Source organism: Phlebotomus argentipes, unplaced genomic scaffold, assembly GCF_947086385.1.
Source record: "Phlebotomus argentipes unplaced genomic scaffold, Phlebotomus argentipes genome assembly contig_5, whole genome shotgun sequence".
NCBI classification, from domain to species: domain Eukaryota; kingdom Metazoa; phylum Arthropoda; class Insecta; order Diptera; family Psychodidae; genus Phlebotomus; species Phlebotomus argentipes.
In genome coordinates, this window is record NW_026776165.1 from 4,832,957 (window position 1) to 4,860,873 (window position 27,917).

A 27,917-nucleotide genomic window follows, 5' to 3' on the forward strand; every position below is an offset into this window, starting at 1 on the left:
TTTCTGATAAATAAAGTGTACTTAAGTAAATCAACAACACTGTAGAATTTCTTTCCACTCTAGAGTAATCCTTAAACCATCGTGAGGCTTCTGTAACTCTGTAATTGACTGACATTCAGCTTATTCGAGGCAATTTGGGTCTCTTTTCCAAATTAACACTATATCCTTTGTGTCGCCAACTCGAGTCGATGATTCACAAGTGAATTGCTGCAAATTGCTCTGCTACACTTGCAGTCTCCAATGCTGCAACTGTTCACAGAGTTATGCTGTTGCAATTGCAGACAGAGAGGCATTAAAACACTTTTCAATGCTCATGACTATTCATGAGCATCGGCGAAAGAAGTGCAACATGAGCTGCCAGTGAATGCGACGCATGGTGATAAAGCACGGAAAAATGCGTGTAAAAATTCTAATCAGCACTCATTGTGATGGTTTATTCTGTGTGTGTGTGAATGTGATGTTTGTGCAGGAGTTTGAAGAGCGCGCAGTGAAATTATGTTGAGTGCAGCTCAATTGTCGTGGGAAATTGAATCTTGGCGTGCATTTTCCACATTACTATGCATCGCCAAAGGAGGGTGGAAACTTTCCAAGAGGGAAGCATATCATTTTCATTATTTCTTTATCAGGTGCCTCATTGTTCTGCTCACGGAATAATTAATTTCGTGCGACTGTATATCTCTGTCGCATGTCACTTTGCTGGGGACTTTATTCAACTCATATCATTTGGTGAGTGAGGAAGTTCAGTGACCGAATGCTTGAGAGGAAGTTACATTTGGATTTGTTCACAATTAAGCAAATTAATGCTAAATTGTGGTAGGTCGCAATGCCTTATAAACATATAAAAAAAAGTAACTTCAAATGGCTGAATTTGGTCAATAAAACTCTTCTGTGTGGATTAAAGACTTTCCGATAAGACCAATTTTCATCTGTTTGTCATGGTGTGGAGATAAAGTATTTTCGGCGCCTGAATTAATCAACTATGAATTGATATTCATCCATCATCGCACTTACCATTGAGTCAGTCAATTAGAGCCAGAAATACTTGGTGAAACTTAATTGAATTGTTTACAATAGATGGCTTCTTGACTTCTGCCACTATTCTTGCTTTAGGGGATAAGATTAAGCATGTTTCGTGTGAGAAAATTTAACAGAGGGAAGAGCAAGTTGTCTGAGTGTATTTAAATTTCTGTGTAATTGCATTGCAACTTTAAATTGTCCGCAAAGAGTGAAGACAGTAAAAAGTAAGCGAACTTTTGCTGCTTTTTCTCTTGTCAGGAAACTTGTGGAATAGATAGAAATTCATTCTTTGGTGTCTTGCGCAGATTTGTGATTGACATTTAGAGATGTAAAATTGCATATTTCTGACTCGTTGCAACTTTACGTTTTCATAGTTTATATTGGCGGCCGCCCGGCGGCGCTAGTGTAAATAAAGAATGAAATATGAACGAGAAGGCGTTGCAAGGTGAAGTTGGGAGTTTATTTAATATGAATTTCAGTTGTCATAAAGTCATTTCATTGCAGCTTCTTTTGAGCTGCCGGAAAGTGTGAGATTTCATCTTTGGTGGTGTTTTTAGGGCAGAATATTCCAACTTTAAGTTTAGAAGCCAATCAGTTTCCTCGGAAAGGTTCGAAACATGTCCAAAAACACATAACCTCAATCTTGTGCATTGAATTGTGCTCAAATGGCAAAAAAATTCCAATAAATATGTGTTTATTTACATAAAAACATCATTATTGTTTATTTCCTTGGTCTTCACGTAAATTTTCTGGCTTCTCTTGTTTTTACGCGACAAAAATATAAATTAGCTTCAAACGGCAACGTTTGAAACTTTACAGATTTTGCAAAAGATAAATTCTCCACATTAGTTAATAATATGATGAAGTATAATCTTGCAACACTTTTTTACGAATTAATACTTTTGACAGCTTATTTAAAATGTTATGGAAGTAAAGTTGCAACGAGTTTTTCATTGTTGAAATCTCATTTCATTTGGAAGTGTTGAAATTCACAATCTATAAAAGGGTAGTGAAATCATTCAGCTCTGACTAATAAACACACACGTTATCAATATAATACGCAGAATTAATGCATCACTTTTTATTCCACATTTATCACAATAATTGTGCATATCTGTGGAATTGTCACTGGACGCGCAGTAATGAAATAAGCGCAGCTCGATTGCGAATCAATAATCTGGGTGTTTTTGTGTCTTCTGCGAGAGTGCTTCCAATTTGCAATGCAATATTGGCCACTTGGAGTCTCGATGCAAAACCACAATGATTTTCCATGTGAGTGGAAGTTGGCTGAATTACACCAATTATCCTATCATGTTTCAAGATTGTTGTGCAAGAATCTCATTTAATGGTCATGTTTGTGAACTTGAAAGATATTTTACACTCATGCTGTTCAATTTTCTCTCCCTTTTTTAACTCACACACGACGATTGGAGGATGAGATTTGAAGGAAAATTGACTTTTGGGGGGATTTTTATTGGGTGTTTAGAAAAATATGGGAGAATTTGGATTGAAAGTGTCTTTATTTTTATGACTTTTTCACCTCAAAATTCCCTCAAAAGAGGACTTTTCTAAGAAGAATAAATCATTTTCTGGGTAAAAATGTTAATCAAAGTGATGATTATTTTCTGTTTCTACAAAATTCCTTCAATGCATAGTTTGATGTCGTCCTGAAAGGGTTAAAGTCATCGCCTAGATGTTGTGCGGTTCGATTGGAAATTACATATGATGGTTTCCACGATATATAAGTTGTGTGCATGCGAGGAAAATTTGAGACGAGTTTAAGAAGAAGAGGGAGAAAAAAAGCGAATATTGCATTCGAGGTGTTCTGGAAAGCGCGTGAAACCACGGCAAAATATATGACTTTGCGGTTATCATCGTTAAAATGAGAATGAGACGAAGTCAATTGGCCAATAAGTTGCTGATTATTGGCAAATGAAGTGGGTGGAGTGGAGGTTATTAAAGTGGGGAAGCAAGGTGATGTTCGGGTGTCTGGTTAGTGTCTGGCGGGGTCTAAAAATAGAGAGAGAGAGAGAGACGCATAACAATGTGTTGGAAATATACTCATTATGTTTGCACATCAATTTTTCTATATCGAAGGGTTCAATTTTCTCAATTAATATAAATTTTTATCATTTCTCATTTCTTTTTTCATTGCAATCACACGAGAGAGTCTCTATTGATGTGAATTGCTTTTCTATTCTATTGTCAAGCAATTCTTTTGCAGTCCAGCTTCTCCACTGTTGTGGAGTTATGCTGCAGAATGGAGTGTAAAGAAAATTCTGCACAGTGGCGGCAGTATTTTATCATTAGGCGGTATTAGAGCTGAAAGTTCTTCACTGTGCGAAAATTGCAATGTTGGAAATATTTTTGCTCATTCCACTGGCAAAAAGGTGTTCTATATCAGTCCAGAGTGGAAAAATGTCTCTCTATTGTCCCCTTCAAAGGCCAGGAAAACTTATGGCATTTTCTACCAAAGTGAAAAGCGAGTCTGTGAATTGAGCTTGATAATAAAACCGAGCATCGGATGACATGCTTCCAATATACAGCCAAAGTCTTTTCAATAGGATTTTATGGGTGGCTCGCAAACAAGCCCATTGGACGGAGTTAAAGAATTTTTATTGTGACATTTCATGGGTTGCAAGAAGCTGTGCTGTGTGTGTATTTATCAAATATCAACAATGAGTAAAATGTTTCGTGGTTTTCATGTACCTTCCCATTGTTTTTCAGAGTCAATAACCATTTGGTTTTTATTTTATTGATGAGATAACATTGAAAATATACACATTGTTTTTACATTGATTATACACTGCAAGTGTTGAAACATTTAAACAGATTTCCATCTCTAAGACTTGTTATTAAATTGTTAATGTATATAAACATGTATTTCAGTATCAGATAAATTAATTTTTGACCATAGCTTCCGAATCGTTGAACTCTTTTAAGGGAAAATGTAAAAATTTCGCTACTGAAAGTAACATATTAATTATCTCAGGCAATTTTGAACTCTTTAAGATAGGAAAACAGGTGAAATAAATATTTTCCGTGTGTAGGAATAAATAAAACTTTCTTAATTTGTCTGTCTAGCGATGATGAATGGAAATTTGTTAAAAAAATGCAATTTTTCCTTGTTTTTTTCCTTGAAAGAATTGCATTTCTTAACACTTATTGTAGATGAAAAATTGAAGAGAATCTCTGAAATCGAAAGTAATTGCGTAGATTTGCTTAAGAGCAGCAATTTTCATTAAATTTTTACCACGCAATGACAGTGGTGATGAAAATCATTTGATGCATTTAGTCGTGGGTGCAAAAGCGGAGTTTATGTGGTAGGAAGAGTAATAGGCAAGGACCCCACCAAACATGCCGGGAAATGCTTTTTCACGTGAACGTGTGTGGCTGTGTGTTGTCAATTTATAAATTGCATGTGCGCGCTTGTGTGCGAGAGAGCAAGATCCCCGCATAGAGTCGAGTGCCTTTCACATAATGCCTCAATGTGTATATGAGTACACATAGCATGGCATGTACGGCGCTCTCTGGAGCGCAGATAACGAGAAAGAGTGAATGAGAGGACGACAGCAGAGCCAAGAGAGTTCTCCGAGTGCCGCGTGAGGCTTCAATTGTCGAGCAGAACAGTCGCGTTTGAGCATTTGCTGAAAATGCATCGTGTGTTTGTCAGTCAGTGGAAATTGTATACATAAGACATAGTGTAGATGCATATAATGCGCATAAGACAAACAGTCCCCAACCGGCTTATTATAAATTATCTGTTGGTGCTCACATAGTTAATTTGATGACTAATACTCAGTGTTTTTAATACGTGAGACAGAGTGGAAATCTCTTTGATGAATCCCCGATTTTTTTTCTCCTCTCTTTTCTGGAATCTATTTCGGGAAAATGTGTGATTGATTATTATGAGCTCTTCTTGGATTCTTGCGGGCGTTTTTATTTCCTATAATGTGCACTGCATCACTTTGGAAAGTTGCTTTTTGACAAAATAAACCAAAAAAAATGAATTCACGGTCTATTTCGTGGTATTTCAAGTGAAAATTTTTTATTGAAGATGAAATTGTGGTGAATTTATAATGTGTTGTTTATGAATTTGTAAAATTGAAGAAGTATTTTTTGTCTTGTTTTGAGAAAATGAAGAGATGCAAAGTGATTTGGCAATTTGCTATCAAAAGTATAATTTTTCATGCAAAATTCACATTAATTCCACTCCTTGTATGCTAATGTATGTGACTTCCGTGCTTCACATAATTGTATGTTTGTCTTCATTGTGTATTCAATTGCATGTCTGAGAGTGTGATCCTTGGTCATAATTTCCCACTCCTAAGTAGCCTGAGTGTCACACATTCACTGCCAACTCTTGACAACTCTATGTTTGACTCTTGGTCAGTGCGAAAGGCAAAAAAAATGGGGCTTAATTAAAATTTCTCTCCGACAATATTCATGCATAATAGCGCAATATTGTTGTTCATATGCGACGAGGGGAGAAGTTGAATGAAAAGGAGCAATGAGCCCACATAAGTTGAGGAAGCTGAAAGAGAAGTCATGCCAACATAACATCAATTACAATTCTTCACAATCTCTCCATGACAATTGCTTTTTGATAGTGGATTATTGAATATTATGCATTGTTGTCTAGCTATTGTGTTTCTTCATCACTTGAAATGGAATTGTAATTAGTGATTTGGACAGTTAAGTTTTCTGTTTGATGGCAAAAGGAATCAATCAAAGGGAAGGAATTCATTCAAATAGTGTGGCTTTTTGTATTTCACATTCAGTCCATTGGATTTTCTGTTTATGAGTGCGTCATCATCATCAAAAAAACACGTTGAAGAAATGTGATGAAGAATGGTGTGAAATGATTAGGTCCAGAGAAAATGTCTTTCTTTACAAATTAATTAAACGTGTTTTCTCAACTTTTACACATCACTTTACAACAATATAAAATTCATTCCCACACAAAAAGATTGGAATTGCCATTTCATATAATGTTTTAATGCAGTTTCCGGATATTGTTTTCATGAAGAATCTCAAGAAAGACGCATGAATTATTTATGAAAGACACTGAGTCGAATTAATGAAGATTTTCGTTTCGATTTTAAACGGAGAAGACTAAATTCAAGACATTTTCATTCTTAAAATTAACTTTTTTAGAGCTAGAAAACGATGAAGACTTTTCATTTTCTGACAATTTAATTTCAATTCTTAGGCGAACTTCAAATTTCAGTATCTATTCAAGTCAATTTCAGTCTTGAAACTAGTAAAAGACTTGAAATTATGTCGAGAAAGGTATGAATTTCATGCAAAATCAGACTTATTTCACAAGAAAGGATCGAAAACTTAAATTTCAATACCCTCTAAAAAGATATTTATTGTTTTCTCAGTGCAATTTCATGTCTCAGAAATGAAATTGGCGTTTTTAACTCAGATAGGCAAGCAAATTGTTGTTTTTTTCCACAGAATTTCTGCTCTTGTTTGATAATAGAATCTATATGAAATAAAACTAAAGTTTTCATTCAGTATATATGGACGATAACTTACCAGTGAAACGACATATCACTCATAATAAGATAAAGCCCAGTGAGAAGGGGACTTTTTTTCACAAATGTCTCACAATACATTTCAATTATTTCATCTAAACGCAGTGTGAGAGAGAGAAACATGCATTCTTTCTCCATGTTGAAATTCCTTCTGTGGGGTGATATTTATGTGGGACTGGCTTCCAAAAATATGCTCCAAAATGGGAAGATGAGAAAGAGAGAAAGAAGGGAAAAAGTAGTAGCTTAATAACAATGTTTTGGGAGAGATGTGAAAATTTGTGGGTGGGTGTGAAGGTGATGAAATTTACGAGCTTTGGAAAACCTTTCTCTGCACACGATTCTCATCATAAAAGCGTGCGTGTGTGTGTGTGTGATATTAAAAAAGAGGAATTCCTCAAATGAAATTGATTGTATTTGGAAGTAATTCACAAATTGATGCTCAACTGAGTGTAAAAAAAGAAGAAAATTTGTGAAGAAACTCCAGATATTAATTCACTATGAGGCTCTTTGTGACTCTTTCGCTCGGTTAAATTTTGCTGCACGTTCATATCATATGATGTGTTGTGTTGGTCCGTAATGCTTCTCTCTCTCTCTCTCTCTCTCTCTTCTCGTCTATTTTATTTATAAACTGCCGGAGCAGGAAAAAAAGGAAAATGTAGTGCAACGAAGAGATTCTTCCACATAATCAGGGACAAACTTGTCTCCATGAGTTGGAAAATGTGCGGTGCTGAAGTATGAAAACACCCATCTGGGATGAATATCATCACACTCTGCACATGCAAAAATAATGTTACAGACGCGTAATATGAACTTGTAATGTATGCGAGAATGTGGCTTTTGAATTGGGAGGAGTTCAATGAATTTTTGTGCTTGGCATGTGAAAATTTTTCCGTGCAATTCATTTTGTCTATAATAAGATAAGAATGAGAAATATTCATCCAGTTATTTTGCGGGCGGAGTTCATTGGCATTTAATCAAACACAATGTGGAATTATGAGTGATTGTTGAGTGCAAGAGATGCAACCATTACCTTCATTCACAAACACATTCATTACCAATTTTGTGTCATAAAGCGATAATTGCGAAATGAATATTAAAATACTTGATAAAAGAAGAAAGCACTGTGAAATGTGGTTAACTGTGGTCAGATTAAAAACACAAGAAAGAGAGAGAGAGAGAGATAAAATGGTTGGTATTTACATTTCTCAAAAAAGAAGGACTTTATAGACTTTGTGACACAGGAAATCAAGTAGATTCTGACTTCCTCTCTCCTTCTTTCTTTTTTTTTTCTTCTTCTACAAGCGATGACTTGGTGAAAAGATGGTGGAAAAAAATCTATGCAATGGAATGGCATCGAGAGTGTGTGTGATAAAACGATAAATTATTCAAAGCGCAATGTTTACAATATTCATTATTGGAAATTTATGACATCTTGTGTGGATGTTTCTCATCTCTAGATGTGTTCAGACACTGTCTTGCGACACACAAGCATTTGAGGGACAAAATATAAGCCATAGATTTACTGAAAATGCACAGAAAGACACGAATCTTGATTGATATTCCGTTTGAAATTGTGCTTTCAAAGTGTCTTTTTAAATTCCAAGATGAAATATTGTATTCAGAAGCTCATCAAGATTATATTTGAGTGCCTTTAATACATTAGATTTTTTGCTTAAAGAGCTTTAATATTGGCTCAATTAATGGTTCTCACTTTCTTATAGATTAATGCAAAGGAGATTTTGAATAAGCACTCTTCGAAGTGCCTTTGCATCTCTCGTTTCTTCCATTCAGCAAATGCTGAGCTTCTGCTAAAGTTACATTCATTCACTTCTTGAAACATGTTCAACTTCATTCACACACACACAAACACAACATTTTAATAAATTAGTCTCTGTTTTGGCTTGTCGAAAAAGCACTTTTTTTCCTCCTTACAAATGCTATAAATATGAATTTGATGTGATGAGAAAAAAATGAGTGCGATGGAAATGAAAAGCGACCAAATTCATTTCACTTAGCTTTTCATGGGTTTACCGCAATGGTGACAAAAATGGTGAAATGTTTGAGAAAGAGCGAAGTATATCTTTCTCGTCGTCACTGCGTCTGCTGAAGAAGTGTGTTTTATTATGTGACTTCTTTATGCGTGTTTATACAATTCTTTTTTACTCCCATCAAATGAATTTTATATGAAATTCACACTCAGATGCGATGCTTTGATAAGAGACTTTTTCTACATTGCATTGTGATATCATTTCCCTATTTTACTTCTGATGAAATTCACCATCAGCGCAATTGAATGCTTTTCACCGACTGAGTTTGTGTGAATGTGTTTGCATGAAGAGTTTTTTTTTTTCTTTTGATAGCAAAATTGCCAATGATTGAAATCTGTGTACGGAAAAGCACTGAACTTTTCAGGAATGCATAAAAATTGTGAGTGAAGGAAAGACGAAGAAAAAAACTATCATCATTTCATCTTAATAAATTATAACATGATGGTGGAAAAGGCCGAAGGATTTATGTATCGGAAACCATATCAATATTTTCAATATCTGGAAACGTAAGTGTTGTTCTATAAGCAATATTCTTGAGCTATTTTCGTCCTATTGTTCTCCTTTTTTCCTCCCTTCAATCTCGAGGGGAGAAGAACCAATGGACGTATCGAATGTTCTTGATGTTTTTTGGGTATAAAATTACAATCGATCGGACACACGAAGGGATGTATTTTCACCCTCACAACACTGTGTGGCTATCATGCAATTTTCCCAGAGAACATAGGGTTTGGTCACCCTATTGAATTAAAGGATAATTCTTTGGTTTGCAAACACGGGATGCATTAATGCGAGGGCTTCGATGGTGGATGGAATTTCTGCAGGAGTGTAACACTTGTGAATTTGGGTGTGACTTCTTCTGTTTAGCTCTGAATGGAAATGAATCCCTTCGCCTTGCTAGGAAAATGTTGCTGCAAGAGATGGGGAAAATCAATTGAATTACCAAATAATCAAATAAATTGGAAGTCCTGGTAAATTGTCAGTTGATATTCGGTCGTATTCTTGGTTGTCAATTGGTAAATTGAAGTGAAAACATCTTGATACAATTTATTTCTTGTCACTCTGTTTCTGAATGTCTCTCAAAGTCAATGTGAACATTTCTCATGGTGCAATTTTTCCTTTTATTCTCATTTGATTAATTATAAAACTGTACAAAAGGGTGTATTTTGTGGTGGAGAAAGAAATGAAGAAGAGCGATAAAAAGTCATATTTGTAGTGTCTGAATTCATTAAATGAATAGAAAACAATGAACAGCATTCATTGTCATTGCCTTTGAGACATTTATTGAAGATAATTATCGTGTTGAACATGAAAGGATGTCTCGACAAGAAGAAGAATTTATCACAGTCTTCATTGCGTGTAAAAGAAATTCATGTGTGCTTAAGCATGTGTTTAGAATCTTATCACAAGGCAATATATTTACCTTGTGCCTTCATCTGTCTTATACATCTGCTAAGAATGCAACGCAAAGATCCAAAGCGGTAGCATCGCGATTATGACATGAAAATTGATTCTATGGCAAATATTTAAACGATTTGTATCGGAAAGATGTGTGTATTCCTATCGCAGCCGCAAGAGCGTTTATCCATAAATATGTCAAGATCTCGCGAGTTGAGAGTATTTTTGGAAGATGTCTCTAAACACACACAAACAATATTTTGGCTGACTAACTTCAATATTGGGGCGTACAAGAAAGGGATCTGGGATGAAGAAGTGTTTATAAACAAATCATGGTGCCACTGAGTGTTTCATCTCCTCTTCCTTTCTTGCTTGCTTGCCTTTCCTTCCAAAGACGCTCCGATATCACAAAATTGAGAGGCCATACGAAAGCCAACCGTCAACACCAACTGTTCACAGTGAACAGCGGATAAAAGAAACAATGCTTTCTGTAAGAGGAGAGTGAGAGAAAAAAAATTAATTCTGTGAACTAATTTATGCAATTTTCTGCTGCAATTGCCATTAATTGGGTGCAAAAGGTGCAGAAAAGGGGCTGCAAAGCCAGATGGCTTAATGCATATCCATTGCACTTACTCTGCAATGTTCTGGAGATTTTCACTGTCCATGAAGTGAGAGGGTATCAGATAAGGATGGACATTGTAATTAACTAATTAAAAGTGCCTCAAGTCTACACCTTTTTTTTCTCTCCTCAATTTTGCTCTACAACAGTGCGTTGCATTCTGACTCGATGAGCAGCAAAAGTAACTGAAGAAGATGCATTAGGGGAGAGTGGGGCACGTGCTTTTCTTCACCAACAAACCCACATTCTCTCTATTGATGTCGGTTGAGAAATTAAACTTGTAAATTGTGTGAAGGTGAAAGAAGAGTTAAAATGATTTGTTTTTATTGCTCATCATCAAGTTTCTTTGGTTGTTTTTTTTCTAATGTGAGAAGAGAAAAAGGTGTTAAAATTCATATGTTATTTATGTGTAGTTATGAATTGAGTTTGAGTGCTTAATTATGTGGAGGCGACACAGGATGTGTTGAAGTACAAAAGAAAAACGAAAGAAAATTTAATCTTCTTTTTATCATTTAACATGCGAAGCAGGAGAATAAAATATATTGTCCACCCACGCCGTGAGAGTGCGCCTCTTGAGCATTAATTCAACAACTGCAATTTTTCATGGGAAATGCTGCAATTAATGCTTCCTAATGCATCGCCTCGAAATCTCTTTGCTTCACTTCCATTTTGAATAGTGAAATATAATTGTGATTAATCATGAATTAATTGAACGAACTCCGTCTGGCAGCGTGTAATTTACGCGGGTGAGTGTCATAAAAGTTGTCTGGAAACTTTTACTTCCTCTATTTACCCGTGAGGTCTCTGTAATTTCAAGTATACTTGTGAAAATTCTGCAGAGGAAGCATTTGTGAGCACATAATTTCCGACAATTTACATCGCCAATGATTTTTCACGCGACATTAGAAGCTCTTTATTGCACTGGAAAGCAAAAAGAAGTCACTTGAATTTCTTGATGTTTAAGCAAAATGATAGTGAAGAAATATACTCTTTTTATTGGCATTGTTGTGTGAGCTTTTAGAGATGCTAAATGGATCTCTCAAGGCAATTTTATTATATCGCTCTTATTGACGGCAATTTCACTATAGTTTATTGTTCAATTTAGAAACTTAATCAATTCTCCATCACACGTGATTTGATTTGTGTTCCTCTTCAGAGGTGGATTTTACTGTTGTTTTTAGGGTTAAAAAATTTGTTGACAGAACGTTTTTTTTTCATTAAAATCTGTTTTGAAAAACCACTCCTTTTCGATTGATTGTTAAATAGCAATGCGTGTTTTTACAGTCAGGAGCAAAAAAATATGCATTAATTTAACTGTCTTTTGCTTGAAAATTCGATCAAAATCACTGTAAAATTAAGTCAGAAGAACAGTTTGCATTGAAGTGTATCCAAAAATTGTATATGCAATTCATTGATCGTGTTCTAACAGCGAAATAATAATAATAAAAAAGTCTCGACAAGAGAACGTGTTTGATTAAATTCATACTGTATCGAAGTTGAGTGGTATTTATTGAATTATGAACTCACCAGGTGATCATTTATCATCCTATTGCTTTCATTACATTCTACCGCCTTTCAATAACCAGACATATTTTTTTTCTAAATTCAGTTTCATTCCGCATGATCGCATTCACAAATGAAACATTGATAGAGAACAGATACGACTCTGTATGTTTCAATTCGGGCGCTATTATGTGTTGGATATTTGAATAATAAATTGTACAAATAGATGAATTTATGGGTCCATCCAGTGATTTTGAAGTTCGATTGAATGTGGCGAAGACTCAATCGGCGAATGGCATACACTTGCTAATCGTGCGTCAATTGAACAATAAAATATATATCTAATCGTGATCTTGAAAAGAGAAACAAATCACCTCAAATATTTGCACTTGTGAAGCGTGTGGAAGTAACATTTGTGCGGTTGATTTTTAGCATATAAAGTGATATTAGTCTGCATTTTTGCTCTTGCTATTCATAATTTATGGCTCTGGATTTGTTCTTCGTGTGCAAAATAGCAAAATAGGAGCCTGAAGAGATTCTCGGGCGCGATAAGTGTGCAACAGCGAATAGGGAAGAAAATCACATTGGGGAGAGATCGTGAAGGAAGAGAAGTGATCGCGATTAATGCCAAGTTAAGGTACATCTGGTCATCGCTCATAGTGCAATTTCACACAAGAAATATGTAAATTTAATTACTCAACGTGCTTCGAATCCAACATGAGAAATTTATAGCGGGATGCTGATGAACGCCATTGAGATCATTTTGTGTGCATGAAATCAGCATCACCCACGTGCTCAGCGACAGAGTCGCGCACATATGTATAGGGGGGAAAGAGAGGCAGCGAAAGGTGTGGAAAAGGGAGGAAAGATTGTGTGGCTTTTTAAGTAGGAGCACCAAAAACACCACGATTTCCGCCTCTATCTCAGTCGCGCACTGGAAAATATATGACATTACACAATTTTTTGAAACACATTAAGAGCCGTGATCACTAATTGCCCAAAGACAGCGGTGAATTTCTTTCTTTCTGGTCATTGTGAGAGTCAATCGGGGAAAAAAACGGCATCTCTGTAGGAAAATTGAGAGATATTTTCGCAATTAATATCAATATATTGAGATCTGTGACGAGTGAGTGAGACGCGAGTGTAAAAGAAGTTGTCTGTGTGGGATGACCAGTCTTGCGGATGGTGGAGGAAAATACAAGAAGGCACACAGTGAATGTTCACCGTTTGTTGTGCAAAACATTGCAGCTATTGTAATTCACTTCACTTCAGTCATAAGACTAGTTAAAGGAGTAAAAATCTCATTTCTTGTGAATGTCTGATAGAGTTCCTATGGAATTCCGTTGGACGGTCTGTCAGAAGTTCCTCAAAGTGTCTAAAAGATGCTGAATTGCACTCATTGTATATTTTATGGTTATTAAGCAATGTGGAATTGACAAACTAACATGATTGTCATTTGAGGATCACATCAGAATGTCCTATGAGCTTCTAGTGGAATCTCATATGACTGTTCTTTTCACACATGAGAATCTTCAGTGCTGTAAGCTCTGCAAGCATAACTTTTCATGCAATGACTCCACACACTCAATCTCTTCTTGGGCGATGGAAAATTTCCCTACTGCCATTGCAAGTGGGGCTCTTAATTCTCCCTAATTCAGCGCAATGTGGAGTAAAATTGGGAGCAATGCTGGGGGAAGACGCACTTCTTGATTGTGTCTGCAAGTTCTTCGTCTGGGATGTCTTGTGGGTATATGTTTGTGAGTTATGAGCACAAGTCCCCACCGTGTTGCTTTTTTCCACGATCCACGAAGCATGGTAAGCGCTCTATTATGTGCCACTGATGCAATTGCTGAACTGTATCTGCCTCGGGGCCCGCCAGTTCACAATTGGCCGCTGTTCCGTCAACTACCTTCCTCCGGGACTGTGTCTCTAGTGGGATCGATTAGTCATAAAATGGGTTCAATTCGGCCGCACGGTCATCAATGTTCTCACTCACTCTCTCATCTGTGGTGTTGTGTCGTGTTCAATTGGGCGAGAAAATCGTGAAGGTGCGGTGATTGTTTGCCATTAGAAAGAGTGGAGATAATAGTGCACGGTTTTGGCATTTGGCAGGCCAACAATTTCAGCATAATGGATTCTATGTATATCAAATATTTTTTCCCTCTTTCCGTGAAGTCATATTTCGCAAAAATATGTACTTCACTGTGATTTTCACGTAGATTTCACGTGTGGCAAACTGTGTCAGTGATCTTATGAATTAACATTTCTGGAAATAATGAGTGCTTGTGATCTAATTTTTGATATACAGTGCATTCTATATAATTTCCATATTGTGGTGAAATTGACTGGAGTCAAGAGAGAGAGAGAGAAATGCAGTGGCTGAGAGAAATGAACAGTTTGGCCGGGAGGAGATTTGTGTGTTGGAATTTTATAACGAGTGCATAATGAGCTTTTGATTAATTAAATTCGCAAACAGAAAAAAAAAGTGCAGAATCTCTGGGAAAAATCACAATCCTCAGTGATTATAAGTGTGTGGAAAGTGTTGGCAATTTGGATACTTTTCCGCGCTGCGCGTTAAAATATTCAGAGTGAGAAAAAGAAGATGAATTTGCCGCGAGACAAAGCAAATCTCACCCACAAACACTCGAGCAGTGCTTGCAAGGTGGCTGAAAAAAGATCAGAGAGCGAAAAAAGTGATGTCATGTGTGTGCCATTGATGGAGGAAGCGTCATCATCGCAGGAGTGTCGCAATGTGATTGATTTGAATAAGAACAGAATTCGCTACAGGCGTCGATGTCCGAGAATTCTGCAGCGTCCCTTCAGTCTGCCCAGCGCCATTGGGAACTTCCTTAGGCGCCCTTTCGGGGCGTCGAGTCAGGATGCGGTCACGAAAGAGGCGGACAGCGCTTCTGCGGTGCAAAAGGAAGTCACCATGGACATTGCGCTCATTAAGAAGCTGGAGGATGAGATCTACAAGAGGACTGAGGCGCGAGACAAGCTGCAAAAGCACGCGAAGAGCTGCAAGACGTCCAAATGTGTAGAGGACAGAGATATATGCTTTTCTGACGACACAAGCGCCTTCAGGAGCCCTTATCAGCCACTCTTTCTCATTGACAATCACCAATTGGCGCCACTGCTGATGAAGACCAATCAAGTGTGCAGGACGAAAGACTCAAGTGATCCTCAGTCCATAATAATCGTGGACAATTCGAAATTCTATCCAGTTCTCATGAAGTACGAGTTTCAGGGGAGAGACAGAGTATTTTTAACTGATGGCCCATCGGGTTTCCCATCTGGAAATAGACGATGCGAGAGTTCAGAGGAAAAGCCGAGCATGATAAGTGGTGGAGAATCATCATCACACCCAAAGTGTCCATCAACTCGTCATGCGTGCAATTCCACGAATGATTGTGCTGCTGCGTATCGATTACCAGTGAAGCACACTTCCATGGAGGCCGAAGATGCCAAGTGTAAGACGTCGAAATTCAAGAGATTTCTCCTGCAGAGGCGCAGCCTGAATTTGTCACTGAAAAAAGTGAAACACTCACAAGACAAGAGTGAGAAAAGCGACATGACGTTGAGCACTGATGATGATGTTGTTCAGCAAATGCACAAAAGTGCACTTCTATTCTCCAGAAGGCGAGAGGAAAAGTGGCCAAAACAAAGAGGTGATAAATTAAAATTGTTGACATTGAGGCGCAAACTGTGTGACATTCACATTCATGAGAGATGTGATTTGTCACAAATATCTCGCACAAAGAGTCTCAGTGATTTGGACCATTTGGAGGAGCTTAATAAATTGTCAGTCCCATCATTGTCAGCGTCAATTGACCCAATGAGTCGCACTGATGCAATTAGACTAGCTCAGTCGAAGTGGTGGAGCGAAGGAGATTTGGTGGATGCCAAGAAGAAGTTCGCCCTCGAGATGGATTCCGCCGTGTTGCGACGGCAGAAGCCTGTGCAGAAGGAGGGCAGCGCAGAGGCAGCGAAGAAGCGAAATCCGCAACAAAAAGGAGTGAAATTGCGATCATCATTTCGTCGTCTTAAGCGACATAGCGTAGGAAGTGCCTCGGATGTCGTGGTCAACACATGGGTTTATCGCAGAAGGTCTCTCTTCTCATTCTCTCTCTTACATTTTAACCCATTCAAGCTCGCAATTTATCACTATTTTCTCGCCACACTGCTTCTGCCGGAAGATCAGTACAAATTTGTACAGCTGTTAAACTTTTTTTATGGACACGACGGAGTGTTTGGGGTTATTTCAGTCTCGACCTTAGTTCAGTAGTCAAATTACTTTGTTTAGATGCTTTTGTGCGACTTTTAAGATATTCTTGTTACCTAATACGAACTGAAGTTTAATTGTTGTACTTTTAATAAATTGAAATTCAGGAAAACTCTTTATTAGAGGTTCACAAATTCGACTATAGTAGGTTTGTTTGAGGTAAAACCTGTTGAAATAGTAAAATTGGCTAAAATCGTAAAGTTAAAATATCAAAATCGTTATGTGTTTTATTTAGTTGTAAGAAATTGAGTGCTTTTTGCAAGATATTTGTGCGATTTAATGAAGATTTCCAGTCAATAATATTTCAATTTAATAGGTTTATGGGTTAATATGACAATTGCCGTATAATTCACATCATTTTTTGATTCTATTCGTGATAATTTATTCGCCATCATAATTTTAAATCTTTTTCCAGAGACGTAAATTTTCATAAACAACCATTTCTCGGATGATTATTGACGGCTATTAAGACGCTGGTTTTTTATGACCATCACACTCTTCGTGTCTTGAAGGAAGAAGTGTATCTGTAGACACATGTAATCTCGTGTGGGCAGAGAAGAAACACTTGTATCATGAAATTCTTTGTGAGATAACACACCGCCGAGGGTCTTGTGTCTCGCGCAGTTCTTATTCATTCTTCGCATTTTCTTTTTTCGGTGTGTTGCAAAAATTTATATGGGCGAAAAATCAATTTTCTCGTGACTTCCCATTCGGATTTGTGGGCAAAGCAGCACACAACATTTGCCAACAGAGTTGTTAATTAATGACTGTGGATTTCACGGGTGATTTCTGAATAGTGGTTCTCTGGTCTCTTTTGCAGCTATGACGGCGGCTGGCATGGCGGGCTAGGGGAGCCCCCGAATCGGGGGCGCAGCCCTCAATCACCCATCAGGCATTCGTACAGCAACAAGAGCGAGTCGAGCGTGTGCTACAGGACGTCGAGTGCCGGAGCGGCGGACCTCAAGAAGTTCCACGGTGGCAACAGTGCGGCAATCGCGGGAAAATTGCGCAAGATGGGAGACTCTGGAGCGCCGCGGTCGCCCCACTTCAGCCCGGCGAGGAGTGGTAAATAGCGCTGTTTTTTTTTCTTTGATTTGCATGGCAACGCTTTGGAAACACAATTTTACCACTAAATTCCTCCATAAATCTATAATCTGTAGTTATAGATAGTTTGTTTGTGAATGATTTTTACTTTTTAATCAGAGAATGATTTCTCAAAGAATGAAAAATTGTCTCACAGTCCAGATTATGGCGAAAAGCAACAGTTTTTATGTGTTACAGATTTGGGAGTACGAAATAACCTTCATAAAATCTGTTAATTTACTCTGTTAATGTGGAAATTTTGAGTAAAATAATTGAATTTTGATGTTTTTCTGCTTGTTATTTACATTCTTATGGAAAAAAATGTTCTCCAACTTTCTTTCTGGGTTTCTTATTCAGTAAAGCTCGATTCTTTTTGACTAAAATTCACCTTCTGCCACTGATATTCTAATTTCAGACAATTGATATGATATTTTGGCAATTAATTGGCATAAATCAAGGGAGAATAGCGTCAATTTAGGGTTTATTTCCCTGCACTTTGCTGTGGAATGAATTTTGATGCCTTCACATGGCATGAATGCAATTAATTCGGCTGTGTTACATGGTTTGCCTGTCTCTTCATTTGCAGCTCAATCGCAGTCGGATGTTCAGACGCTGCACGTCCACCTGCCGAATCACGGCTTTCGCATGATGCGCTTCGACGAGGCGGCCGACGTGCGGGCGATCATCAACATAATTGTGGGGTCGATGACGCCCAGCCAAACGGCCCAGCCGCAGTGCTATGCGCTCCGCTTGCGCCACATGCTGACCAAAGAGGTGCTCTGGATGCCGCCGGACACGTCGATGGCCGAGGTGATGGCGCACATCTCCAATCCGGCGTGCGCCAATCCCGACTGCCCCAGCGTGGATCGCAGCACGATGGCGAAGCGACAGCAGAAGACCAACAACATCACCGGACACGCGAACAGCGTGTGGAAGGCGGAGCTGCGCGTGCGATATGTGCCGAAGAATCTGAAGGAGCTGTACGAGCAGGATCGCACCACGTGTCACTTCTACTTCGATCAAGTCAAGCAGGACTACATTCAGTCAAATATTCCAAATATCGATCAGGACGTTGCGGTGCAACTGTGCTGTCTAGGCTTAAGGCATTACTTCAAAGACACTAATCAGGTGAGGTGGAGGAAATTTCAATAGACTGTCAATCCATATTAACGTGATTTTGTATTCTTCTTCAGGTATCGGATAAGAAACATCATGTCGATTACATTGAGAAGGAGCGGGGATTCGGTAATTTCATACCTAAATCTGTGATAGACACAATCAAGCAGAAGAACCTGAAGAAATTGATCCAGACGGGCTACAAGAAGGTCCACAATTACACAGAGATGGAGTACATGATGAAGTTCTTCGACTTGCTGCGCACGCAGTACAACTTCGAGCAGGAGCAATTCATTGTGACACTGGGATCGGGCTGGAACATTCCCATTGATCTGATCATTGGGCCACACGTGGGAATCTCGTATTTGGCTCACTCGCAGGCAAAGTTGACCAAAGTGGCGGACTTTGAGGACATTGAGAGGATCACAACCAGCATTCTCATGTCCGGATCGACGTCTGGACGGGAGATGAACACGAGTCAGAGTGGCGGAAGTAATTCCGATGCCTCGGTGTCGTCACAGAAGATGACCAACAATGGCACGGGCAGCGTGACAAACAGTCCGGTGCCGAACAAGAAGAATACAGAGAAGAAGAGCTCAGCGACAAACGCCTCGTGCAGTTGTGCTGATATCAAGACACAGCTAAAGATTAAAGTGACGGAGAATGTTGACGATCTGGCGATTACGTGCAATGGCATCAAGACTGCTGAAAGCATTGCCGATCTCGTTGATGGATATTGCAAGTTGTTCACCAATTCCGATGTTTCACTCTGGGATCAATCAGGTGAGATTCAATTTTCTCTTTATCTGTAGTCTATCTTCTTGACACTCTTGCTACTCCTATGATAATTTTAAGAGATCTCAGTTCAACATCAGTGATTTTTTTAGAGGCTAAAAGCGTCTAAGAGCGCCTGATATCAATAATAATTTAAAAATTCTACAGTCAGCTGTTCTTATTCGAAGAAATACAATAATGCCACTTAGACAAAAGGAAAAACAGAAGTTTATATTGTTTTCATAGAATATTTATTGATTTAAGCATAGTTTTATTTCATACATATTTCATGCCGCAATCCTAAAATTACCTTTTGTTTAAATTACAACACATAAAAAGAATATTCTAGAAATAGATGACACATTTTTTTTGTTTTTGGTGTTTTTGTAACGAAAAGTGTAGTTTTATCTTACGATCCTTTACTATCTCCTTAACTGTGCAGTTGTTTTTATTTAGTTATCACACTGCTTGTGATTAATTATGCGACTGTAAACAAATATTACCCACGAAAGCATGAATTGTGATTTGCATAAGAATGAGTTTGAATTCTGATTTATTCAGCAATTCACTTGCTCAAAGAATACAACATTGTGTAGTAAGATAAAGCCAATTTCATGATCTGAAGGAAGGCATTCAAGTTAATGTCGTACATTCCGGCTGCTTTCAGTCCGAAATCTTTCTGCGCCATCGCGAGGACGAGAAGAAACATCTTCTTATCCTTCTCGGTCAATTCATACCAATTTGTGAGGTAAAGTGTTTCCGAAAGTCGCTCAGTTTTCATCTTGATAAACTCACCAAAGAGGCAAAGGATTAATATTTGAAAAATTCCAATGCAGCATATCAAATATGCTATAATTTCACCACTTTCCTTGCGCAAGAACACAAACATGAGTATGAGAAGTAAAGTACTGTTTGTGACTTGAACAAATCCTGTCTTTTGAATGGCTGTGTTGAATAAATTCACATTCTTCACAAGATCATTGTGGCGAATGATAATACTTGTAAGGTAATTTGGAATTTCCTTACTTTTTTTGTCAATCAATTTTATGTAATCATTGAGAATGTTTAGAGCGGCCATTATTTGAATCCCAATGAAGACTATTCCCAAATCAATTGTTATTATTGCCACTGAAGTGAATGGCAAAAATATTGTCTGGACAATGTAAGTCACTTCGTCAGGCACTGTATTTGAATTTAGGATCTGCATAATCAAACCCAATTTACTTGTTGGCCGCAATGTAGCTGAACATGCAAATGCAGTTGAGCAGAAAAATCGTATTCCCCATCTGTGGAAGAAGAAGAAAGTTTTATCAGTGCAAGGAAAAAAATTAGCAAAATTCCTCACTTAGTCAGAAGTGCCCAAATCTCGAGAGAGCGAATCAAATGCTTTTCCAGGATCACTTGAAAATCGCTGTCATTTGTTGTTTCATTGTAGATAGACTCAATCCAGTTCATTAATTTGAAAAAATGTCGACGTTCAGTGAAGCCAATCATATTTTTGCAAACAAGTTGAATATAAGCAATGAAAAACATTATTGTTAAAATTGAATTCACATTCAATTCCATTGATAGTGTGTTGTACAGGCGAGTAATTATAAATATTAGACCGAAAACTGGAGAGGCAAAAAATATCCCAATTAAGAGACGATTTTTCCACGGTCCAGAAAAGATGTCAATCGTTAGAGCGGATATTTGAAAATTAAACTCGGATTTTTCACTGTTGAACTTCTCCAATTGCTTGGAAACTTTCATTTTGCGGATCACAAGTGAAAAAAATCGTTCTGATAAATTCCACAGTTGCTCTAAAACTGAAAAGTCGTCCTGCAGCTAAGAAAATTATTCTGTGCGAAACAGCAGAAGACAAGCATACGCTTTGCGTGTGCTTTCAGGGTGGTTGGGATTCTCCTCGGCGCCAACTCAGTTGCAAATGAGACGTTTTTCCGCACTCTCTTCGTTAGAGTTGTGTTTCTTTCGTTGGAGACATCAAAAGGTCCTTTCAGGCTGATCATTCTGCTTAGGTTAGAGCGATTACAGACTTGCCGCTTATCCTCGAATCGGCGCGAACTCGGATCAATCCTCCGTGGATGAGCTTGGCGTGTGTAAAGGTCGAATCAGCGGTAAGTCGTGGTTGATCTCCATCTTTACACACTCAAATATGGATCAACAATAATTCGAGGCTGAACTGGCGCTAAACACACTCAGGAGCTATTCTTCTTCATCGACAATTTTTGCTTCGTGATCCACTCTCAGCTGTCAATTGATTTGTTTATTTTATCAAAAAACATGAAATTTTTTGAAAAAATTGCGAAAATGGAAAATTCGTAGAAGATTTTATTGACTTTCAGAGCTCACAAAATCATTCGCAAGAGATCCGCCATCTACCAGCTGTCAGTCGTTCACACTCGCGCTCTCGATTATCCTCTCGTGGATCATCAGCAAGTCTGTAATCGCTCTTAGGCTTCATTAAGTTACTTTCTTATTTTGTAAATTCCTTTTTTCTTTCTCCTTTTGGATTGGTTGTTCTTAGCTTGCCTTTTTTCGTGTTTTTCTCTAGATTTTAGTGAATTTGTAAGTCAATTTCAATAAATTAAAATTGAAAATTGATGTTAAACGTCGTATTCTCGGTTCTATGATTTAGAGATTTCGGTGAATGACAATGTGGTATAAATAAACGATTGGATGCAAGAAAAGTGCTTCAAGAAATTCAGTCAAAAATGGAGGACGGAAGAAAGAAACGTGACGCAATGTATAGAAAAGTCATGAAACGCTTCCTCTTACTTAGTCTTCGACTTCGCCGAACTTGTCCTTTCGCACCGACCACAATATAATAGCTGCGATAGTAATCCTGATTCCTAAATGTGTTCATATTCTCATAACATTCTTAAATATTAAATGGATTTAATTATAAATAAGCAAGGAAATGAGGGACAAGTAGATTTGCGACACAAGTTGAATTGAATCAATTTCTAGCTTTATTGATTGTGCCAATTGTTCACTTTTCAAATGTTTGTTTATAGTGTGCACAAATTGCATATGTATTCTCAAGTATGAATTGTGAGTCAAACAGAATTCGGTGATTTGCTGGATTAGCGGCAAAAAAAATTATAATAAGCGAGTTTAGCGTTCATAAATCAATGAAATCATGTTGAAAGATGCAAGAGAAGAAGTCAAGTGTTCTTCATTCCATAGTTTTAATGGCGTTTAATCAATTTAGTGCTCTAATTTCGTCACTTTGCAGTGCAAGCGAAGGGAAGTCCGTCGAGTAGTGCGACAAATTCGCTGGAGAAGAATCAAAAGCTGGATCTGGAGCATCAATCGCCGGTGACAACGCAAGCGACGGTGGAAAGTGTGCCGTATGAGTTTCAGGAGATGCCAAAAATTGCCGCAAGTGCGGCGATTGAGGGAAATTTGCCAACACTGAGTGAGGATTACGCGGAGATTGGCATTGGCGAGGAGGAAGGCGACTACTCAACTCCTGCTGGTGAGTATAAAATCCTCACAATCGCTTCTGGCATTGCCCAAATTGACTCGTCTTTCTCTCTCTTCGCTCGACAGCTCGCAATTACGAGTTGGACAGGAGTCAAATAGTGCTGAATGAGATTATTGGTGTGGGTCAATTCGGTGATGTTCACATTGGAACATGCAAAATTAAGCCCACGCGACCGACGCTGAAGGGTAAATCGAAGGCAACCAAAGATGAGTCAGAGAGCGAAGTGAATGCCGATGTGGATAAGGGGAGTGATAAAGTGGGAATTATTCATGTTGCTGTGAAGACATGCAAAGCCGATGCTGACTTTAAGACTGCAGAGAAATTTCTCGAGGAAGCATGTGAGATTTTATTAGCGTGCTTTTTGGATGTATAAATTTTGACCGTTGCAATTAAAATTCTCTGTCTTTCTCTCTCTCTCTCTCTGCAGATATTATGCAAAAGTTCGAGCATCCGCATATTATTCGACTCATTGGCATATGCAGCAATCCGCCAATTTGGATTGTGATGGAATTGGCGAGACTCGGAGAGTTGCGAGCGTATCTGAAGAAGCACTCAAACAAGTAATGAATTTTTATGATTTCTTAACACTTCTCTTCTTGGACTGCTGCAATTTGGTCGATACATCTTTCTTATCCTTTCGCTGCGCCTTTTGCGCTTCTGCCAATTTAACTGGGCTTTCTTGGGCAGTGAATTGGGAAGATTCTGTGCTCCTCTTTGCCGTCTTCTTCTGCACTTCCGCCAGTGACAAAGGCAATGGTTTGTCTGTGAAGCCCAGCGGACCGTGAAGCACTTTGATGAATCTCACGCGTCCGGCTGTCTCCAGCACGGCGCCTGGTCTTCTCTTCCGGCAGTTCTTGTAGTTCTCAGGCGCGCCTCTTCTCCATTTCCTCCCCGAGTCATCCTTGATGATTTCAATGACAGAATGCGGATAAGATTTTCCCGTGAAGCCACTCATTTTGCCTGTTTTTTCGTCCGTCTTTCAGACTGAAGCTGGGCAGTCTTCTGCTCTACTGCTATCAATTGTCCACAGCACTGAGTTATCTGGAGTCCAAGAAGTTTGTGCACCGCGATATTGCCGCACGGAATGTGCTCGTCAGCTCACCAACTTGCATTAAGGTTTGGGAAAGAAAAGAGAAGTTTGCAAGCCAAAGTCTGAGAGTGAACAAATTGATACGCTTGTTTTCCAGCTCGCCGACTTCGGTTTGTCGCGCTGGGTGGAGGATCAGTCGTACTATCACTCCAGCAAGGGAATGCTGCCGATCAAGTGGATGGCGCCCGAGTCCATCAACTTCCGTCGCTTCACCACGGCCAGCGATGTGTGGATGTTCGGCGTGTGCACGTGGGAGATCCTGATGCTGGGCGTGAAGCCATTCCAGGGCATCAAGAATAGCGATGTAATTGGGAAGCTGGAGAACAGAGAGCGACTGCCGTTGCCCAACAACTGTCCGCCGCGTCTCTACTCGCTCATGTCGCAGTGTTGGGCGTACGAGCCGAGCAAGAGGCCGGACTTCAAGACCATCAAAGAAACTCTCTAGTAAGGGAGGAAGCAAAATACGCGCCATTCAGTATTGAAAAACCCATTTTCTTCTTGTCTGCAGTGAAATCCTGATGGAGGAGCGCTTGAGCGACTGTGAGACGATGAGGCGGGAGAACAGGAGAGTGGCTGCGATGTCTTGGGGCGCTGGAGATGACAATCCGCCGCCAAAGCCGGCGCGAGCGCAAATCGTGGGTAAGTTTATCCGCCGATTTACGGCAGAAGTGACAATCTTCTCACCATGGGGAATATCCGTTTCTCCACAGATGCCGGAAGCTTGGGAACTGAGGCACCGCAATTGGCACCGCAGACGTACATAATAGCGCAGAATCCGGCCGTGTTGGCGCACTTGATGCGCGAGAACGAGGCGCGCAGCCTGAATCCGTCGGCTTACACCACTCCAGCCTCGGTATTTAACACTCTAGCTGTAGACTTTGATGTGGGGCGTGTTGATGAGGTCAATGCTCATGAGAATGATGTGACGTTGAGGACGATCAAGTTGCCGGTGGGTGATTTGCTGAAGTTGGATCCGATGGTGGGTGAGAGTGTGGCGGCGAGTGAGTGTGTGAAGATTGGTGCTGAGGGTGATTTGGCAGCGCTTGAGGGTCTCTGCAGTTCCGCCACGTCGTCCAACAGCAACACACTGGAGCGCTATGATCTGCCACAGGATGCCATCAGTGACAATGCCATTCCGCGTCCACCGGACTTTCCCATTCCCTGTGAGATCATCAATGCGCTCACGCAGCAGACGCACTCCATTGATCCCATGTACAAGGCGCTGCAGAAGACGCCCGACAGTCAGGTGGCGGACAAGCCGCCGCTGCAGCCGGTCATTCAGTACATCTCCAGTCAGCAGCAGCCGGCCGCTGTGGTGCACTATCCCAACCACGGAACGCCACAGCACACGGCGTCGTACGTGCAGCCGGCGAACTTCTATGCGGAGCACCAGTTTCTGGTGCAGAGCTTCCCTCAGTCCGGCAGCCCGGCGGTGGCGGGAGCCTTCGTCTATCCGCCCATGAGTCCGCAGATGATCCAGCTGCCGCCGGGACACTATGCCGTGCACTTTGGCCCGTCCGACGGCTGCGAGAGTGGCGAGCGCGGCGCGCCCTTTGTCGGCCGCGTGAGTTCTCTTGAGCGCGTTCCGCCCAACATCGTCAAGCCGTCGCGCTCCACCTCGCTGACGCGTCCTGGTCAGGACACTTTCGCTCCCGGACGATCAGGGAGTCTGGAGCGCAGCGCTCTGCCGCCGCAGGGCTACGGCAGTCGCACGAACAGCCTCGAAAGGAGTCAGAATGACACACTGAGAGCCGCCGGCGGGAGTCTGGAGAGGAACCAATCGGGCGGAGTGTACGACATGAAGGCCAGGAATTTCCGTGGCGGCAGTTTGGAGAGGAATTCGCCGGTTGTGGGTGGCAATCGTGGTGGGAGTTTGGAGAGAAATCCCGGCTTTGGCACGCCGTACAAGAGTCCCAAGGAGCCTGAGCCCTTTCAGGAGGAGATTTATGACTTTGGCGGCGCCAATGTGAAGAGCTGCGCCGCCATTGCGCTGAAGAAGAGCATCGCCAAGGGAATGATTCCGCCGGAGCTGCAGTACAAGGCGAACTCCACAATGTCACCGGCGCCGCCGCCGTATCCTGGCATCCACCATCAGCGGCTGCAGCACCATCAGATGCCGCAGCAGCGCGTGTGGAGCCACCAAATCCCGCCGATAAGTCCGCTTCAGCAGCAGCAACTGCTGCACCAGCAGCAATTCAACTCGCAGGTTCAGTTGCTCTTCTCCACGCTTTCCTTTCTTCTCTTTTGGTTTCCTTCATTTTGTCTCGTTTGATTTTCTTCGCATGGATGTTCTTCTTTGTTTTTAGTTGATTTGGTAGATTTCGTATGTTTCGATTGATTGCGTGATTTTGTTGTTGTTTTTTTCTGCTTGTGTTGAGATGCTAATGGTTTTGTTCTGCGTCTTCTATGCAGGTTCAACATCCGGATGTTTCTGGGCAGTTGGAATTGAAGCTCAGGCGACAGCAAATGGAGAGTGAAGTGGACTCAAAGTGGCTTCACCAGGAAGAAACTAATCTGGTGAGTTTTGGTGGATTTCTTTGAATCTCTTTGAACTTTTTCCCTTCTTCTTGTGCAGAAAAAGCGCCTGAGTTTGATAACGACGGGCTCTGCTGATGGAGATACAAATGGCTGCGGTTTTCCCAGTTCTAGTCGCTTCTCTCCGCAAACCTCCGTCTCTTCCGGTCCGCAGAGTCTTCCTGTCGAGGCCACTGGCGGTCTGAGTGACTCCCGGCCACACACGCCGGGCTCAAATTCAGGCACTCTTCGCGCCACCGCGTCCTCGTCATCGTCCTCGCTGGACAAGTCCTCGAGCGGCGCCGAGAGTCGCAAGACTCTCGCTCTGGATCGCACCAATGACGCCGTTTACACGGCCACGACGGGCGTCGTGAAGGCCATCATGGCGCTGAGTCAGGGCGTTGAGCGCGCCGTTCCGACGGAGTATCTCGATTTGGTGAAGAACATCGGCATCGAGCTCAGAGTCCTTCTGGGATCTGTCGATCAGCTGTCGACGCAGTTTCCGTCGCAAGCGCACAAGTGAGTTGTTTGACGGATTGCGGGGCGGTTTGAGTGTGATTTCACGAGTGGTTTTTCACTGGATTCCAGGGAAGTCGAGATGGCTCACAAAGTCCTGTCGAAGGATATGTTCGAGTTGGTGTCTGCGATGCGATTGGCGCAACAATACAGCGACACGACGCTCGATGTTGAGTACAGAAAGTGAGTGTTTGCAAGATGTTTTTCACGGATTTTGCTTGCTAACTTTGCCGCCGCTTTCAGGAGCATGCTCGCCGCGGCACATGTCCTTGCCATGGACGCCAAGAATCTGCTCGACGTGGTGGATTCCATTCGCTTGCGCTACCCAGGCTTGGGAGAGCGACAGCTCAACTCACCCACGCGTCCGTCCAATTCAACTGGCGTCTCGTCGCCCGGCTCGGCGGCGAGTGTGACGCCGGTCGTGGAGGAGACGTACCAAAATACAGCCGCTCTGCTCGGCGATTCGGCGATGTACTCGAATCAGCAGGGCATCTATGATAACGAGTGCGTGATTAATCACCAGCTGAAGCATCTGGAGTTGGCCAAGCCACAGACGCCCTCGAAGCCCGCCATTGCGGCGAAGCCGGCAAATCTCAGCACGAAGCTCAAGTCGAATCTGCTGATGAAGGGACTGAGCGGTGGCCAGAGTGATGCCGAAGAGCCGCTCAAGATCATTGAAGATCCCAGTGATTTATACAGTAATTCAGGTATTCTTGCATGTTCAGAAGTTCAAGAGAATTCACACAATTCCGCGGTGAATCACTAAAGAGCTTTCGACTGTTTGCGCGGTTGAAAGAAAGAAAGAAAGAAAGAAAGGGGAATGAAAACTACTTAAGACATTTTACAGTGCTTAGGCAATGTTCTCAAAATGCAAGATGTGAGGTTTATTAGTGAATTAAGAGGGCAAGAAAGACAAGTTAAATAACC

The 27,917-nt window shown here is 40.6% G+C and overlaps 1 protein-coding gene across 3 annotated transcripts; it reads left to right on the forward strand.

The window, feature by feature from the left end:
* The first annotated feature begins 4,811 nt into the window (after nucleotides 1-4,811).
* On the forward strand, nucleotides 4,812-27,806 carry LOC132256554 (focal adhesion kinase 1). 3 transcript variants are annotated; one of them, XM_059753044.1, is made up of 16 exons: nucleotides 4,812-5,129; nucleotides 8,921-9,114; nucleotides 17,228-17,472; nucleotides 18,077-18,618; nucleotides 18,684-19,389; nucleotides 22,619-22,861; nucleotides 22,936-23,208; nucleotides 23,298-23,430; nucleotides 23,854-23,986; nucleotides 24,058-24,404; nucleotides 24,469-24,599; nucleotides 24,671-24,813; nucleotides 26,373-26,477; nucleotides 26,536-26,993; nucleotides 27,063-27,173; nucleotides 27,234-27,806. In XM_059753044.1, exons 2-16 carry the CDS (start codon nucleotides 9,047-9,049, stop codon nucleotides 27,754-27,756), a joined length of 4,161 nt encoding a protein of 1,386 aa, XP_059609027.1. In that variant the 5' UTR covers nucleotides 4,812-5,129; nucleotides 8,921-9,046; the 3' UTR covers nucleotides 27,757-27,806. The 3 variants fall into 3 exon arrangements, with proteins under 3 accessions (XP_059609027.1, XP_059609029.1, XP_059609028.1); XM_059753046.1 differs by having other exon boundaries at nucleotides 4,812-5,085; nucleotides 8,973-9,114; XM_059753045.1 differs by having other exon boundaries at nucleotides 4,812-5,045; nucleotides 8,958-9,114.
* The last annotated feature ends 111 nt before the right edge of the window (nucleotides 27,807-27,917 follow it).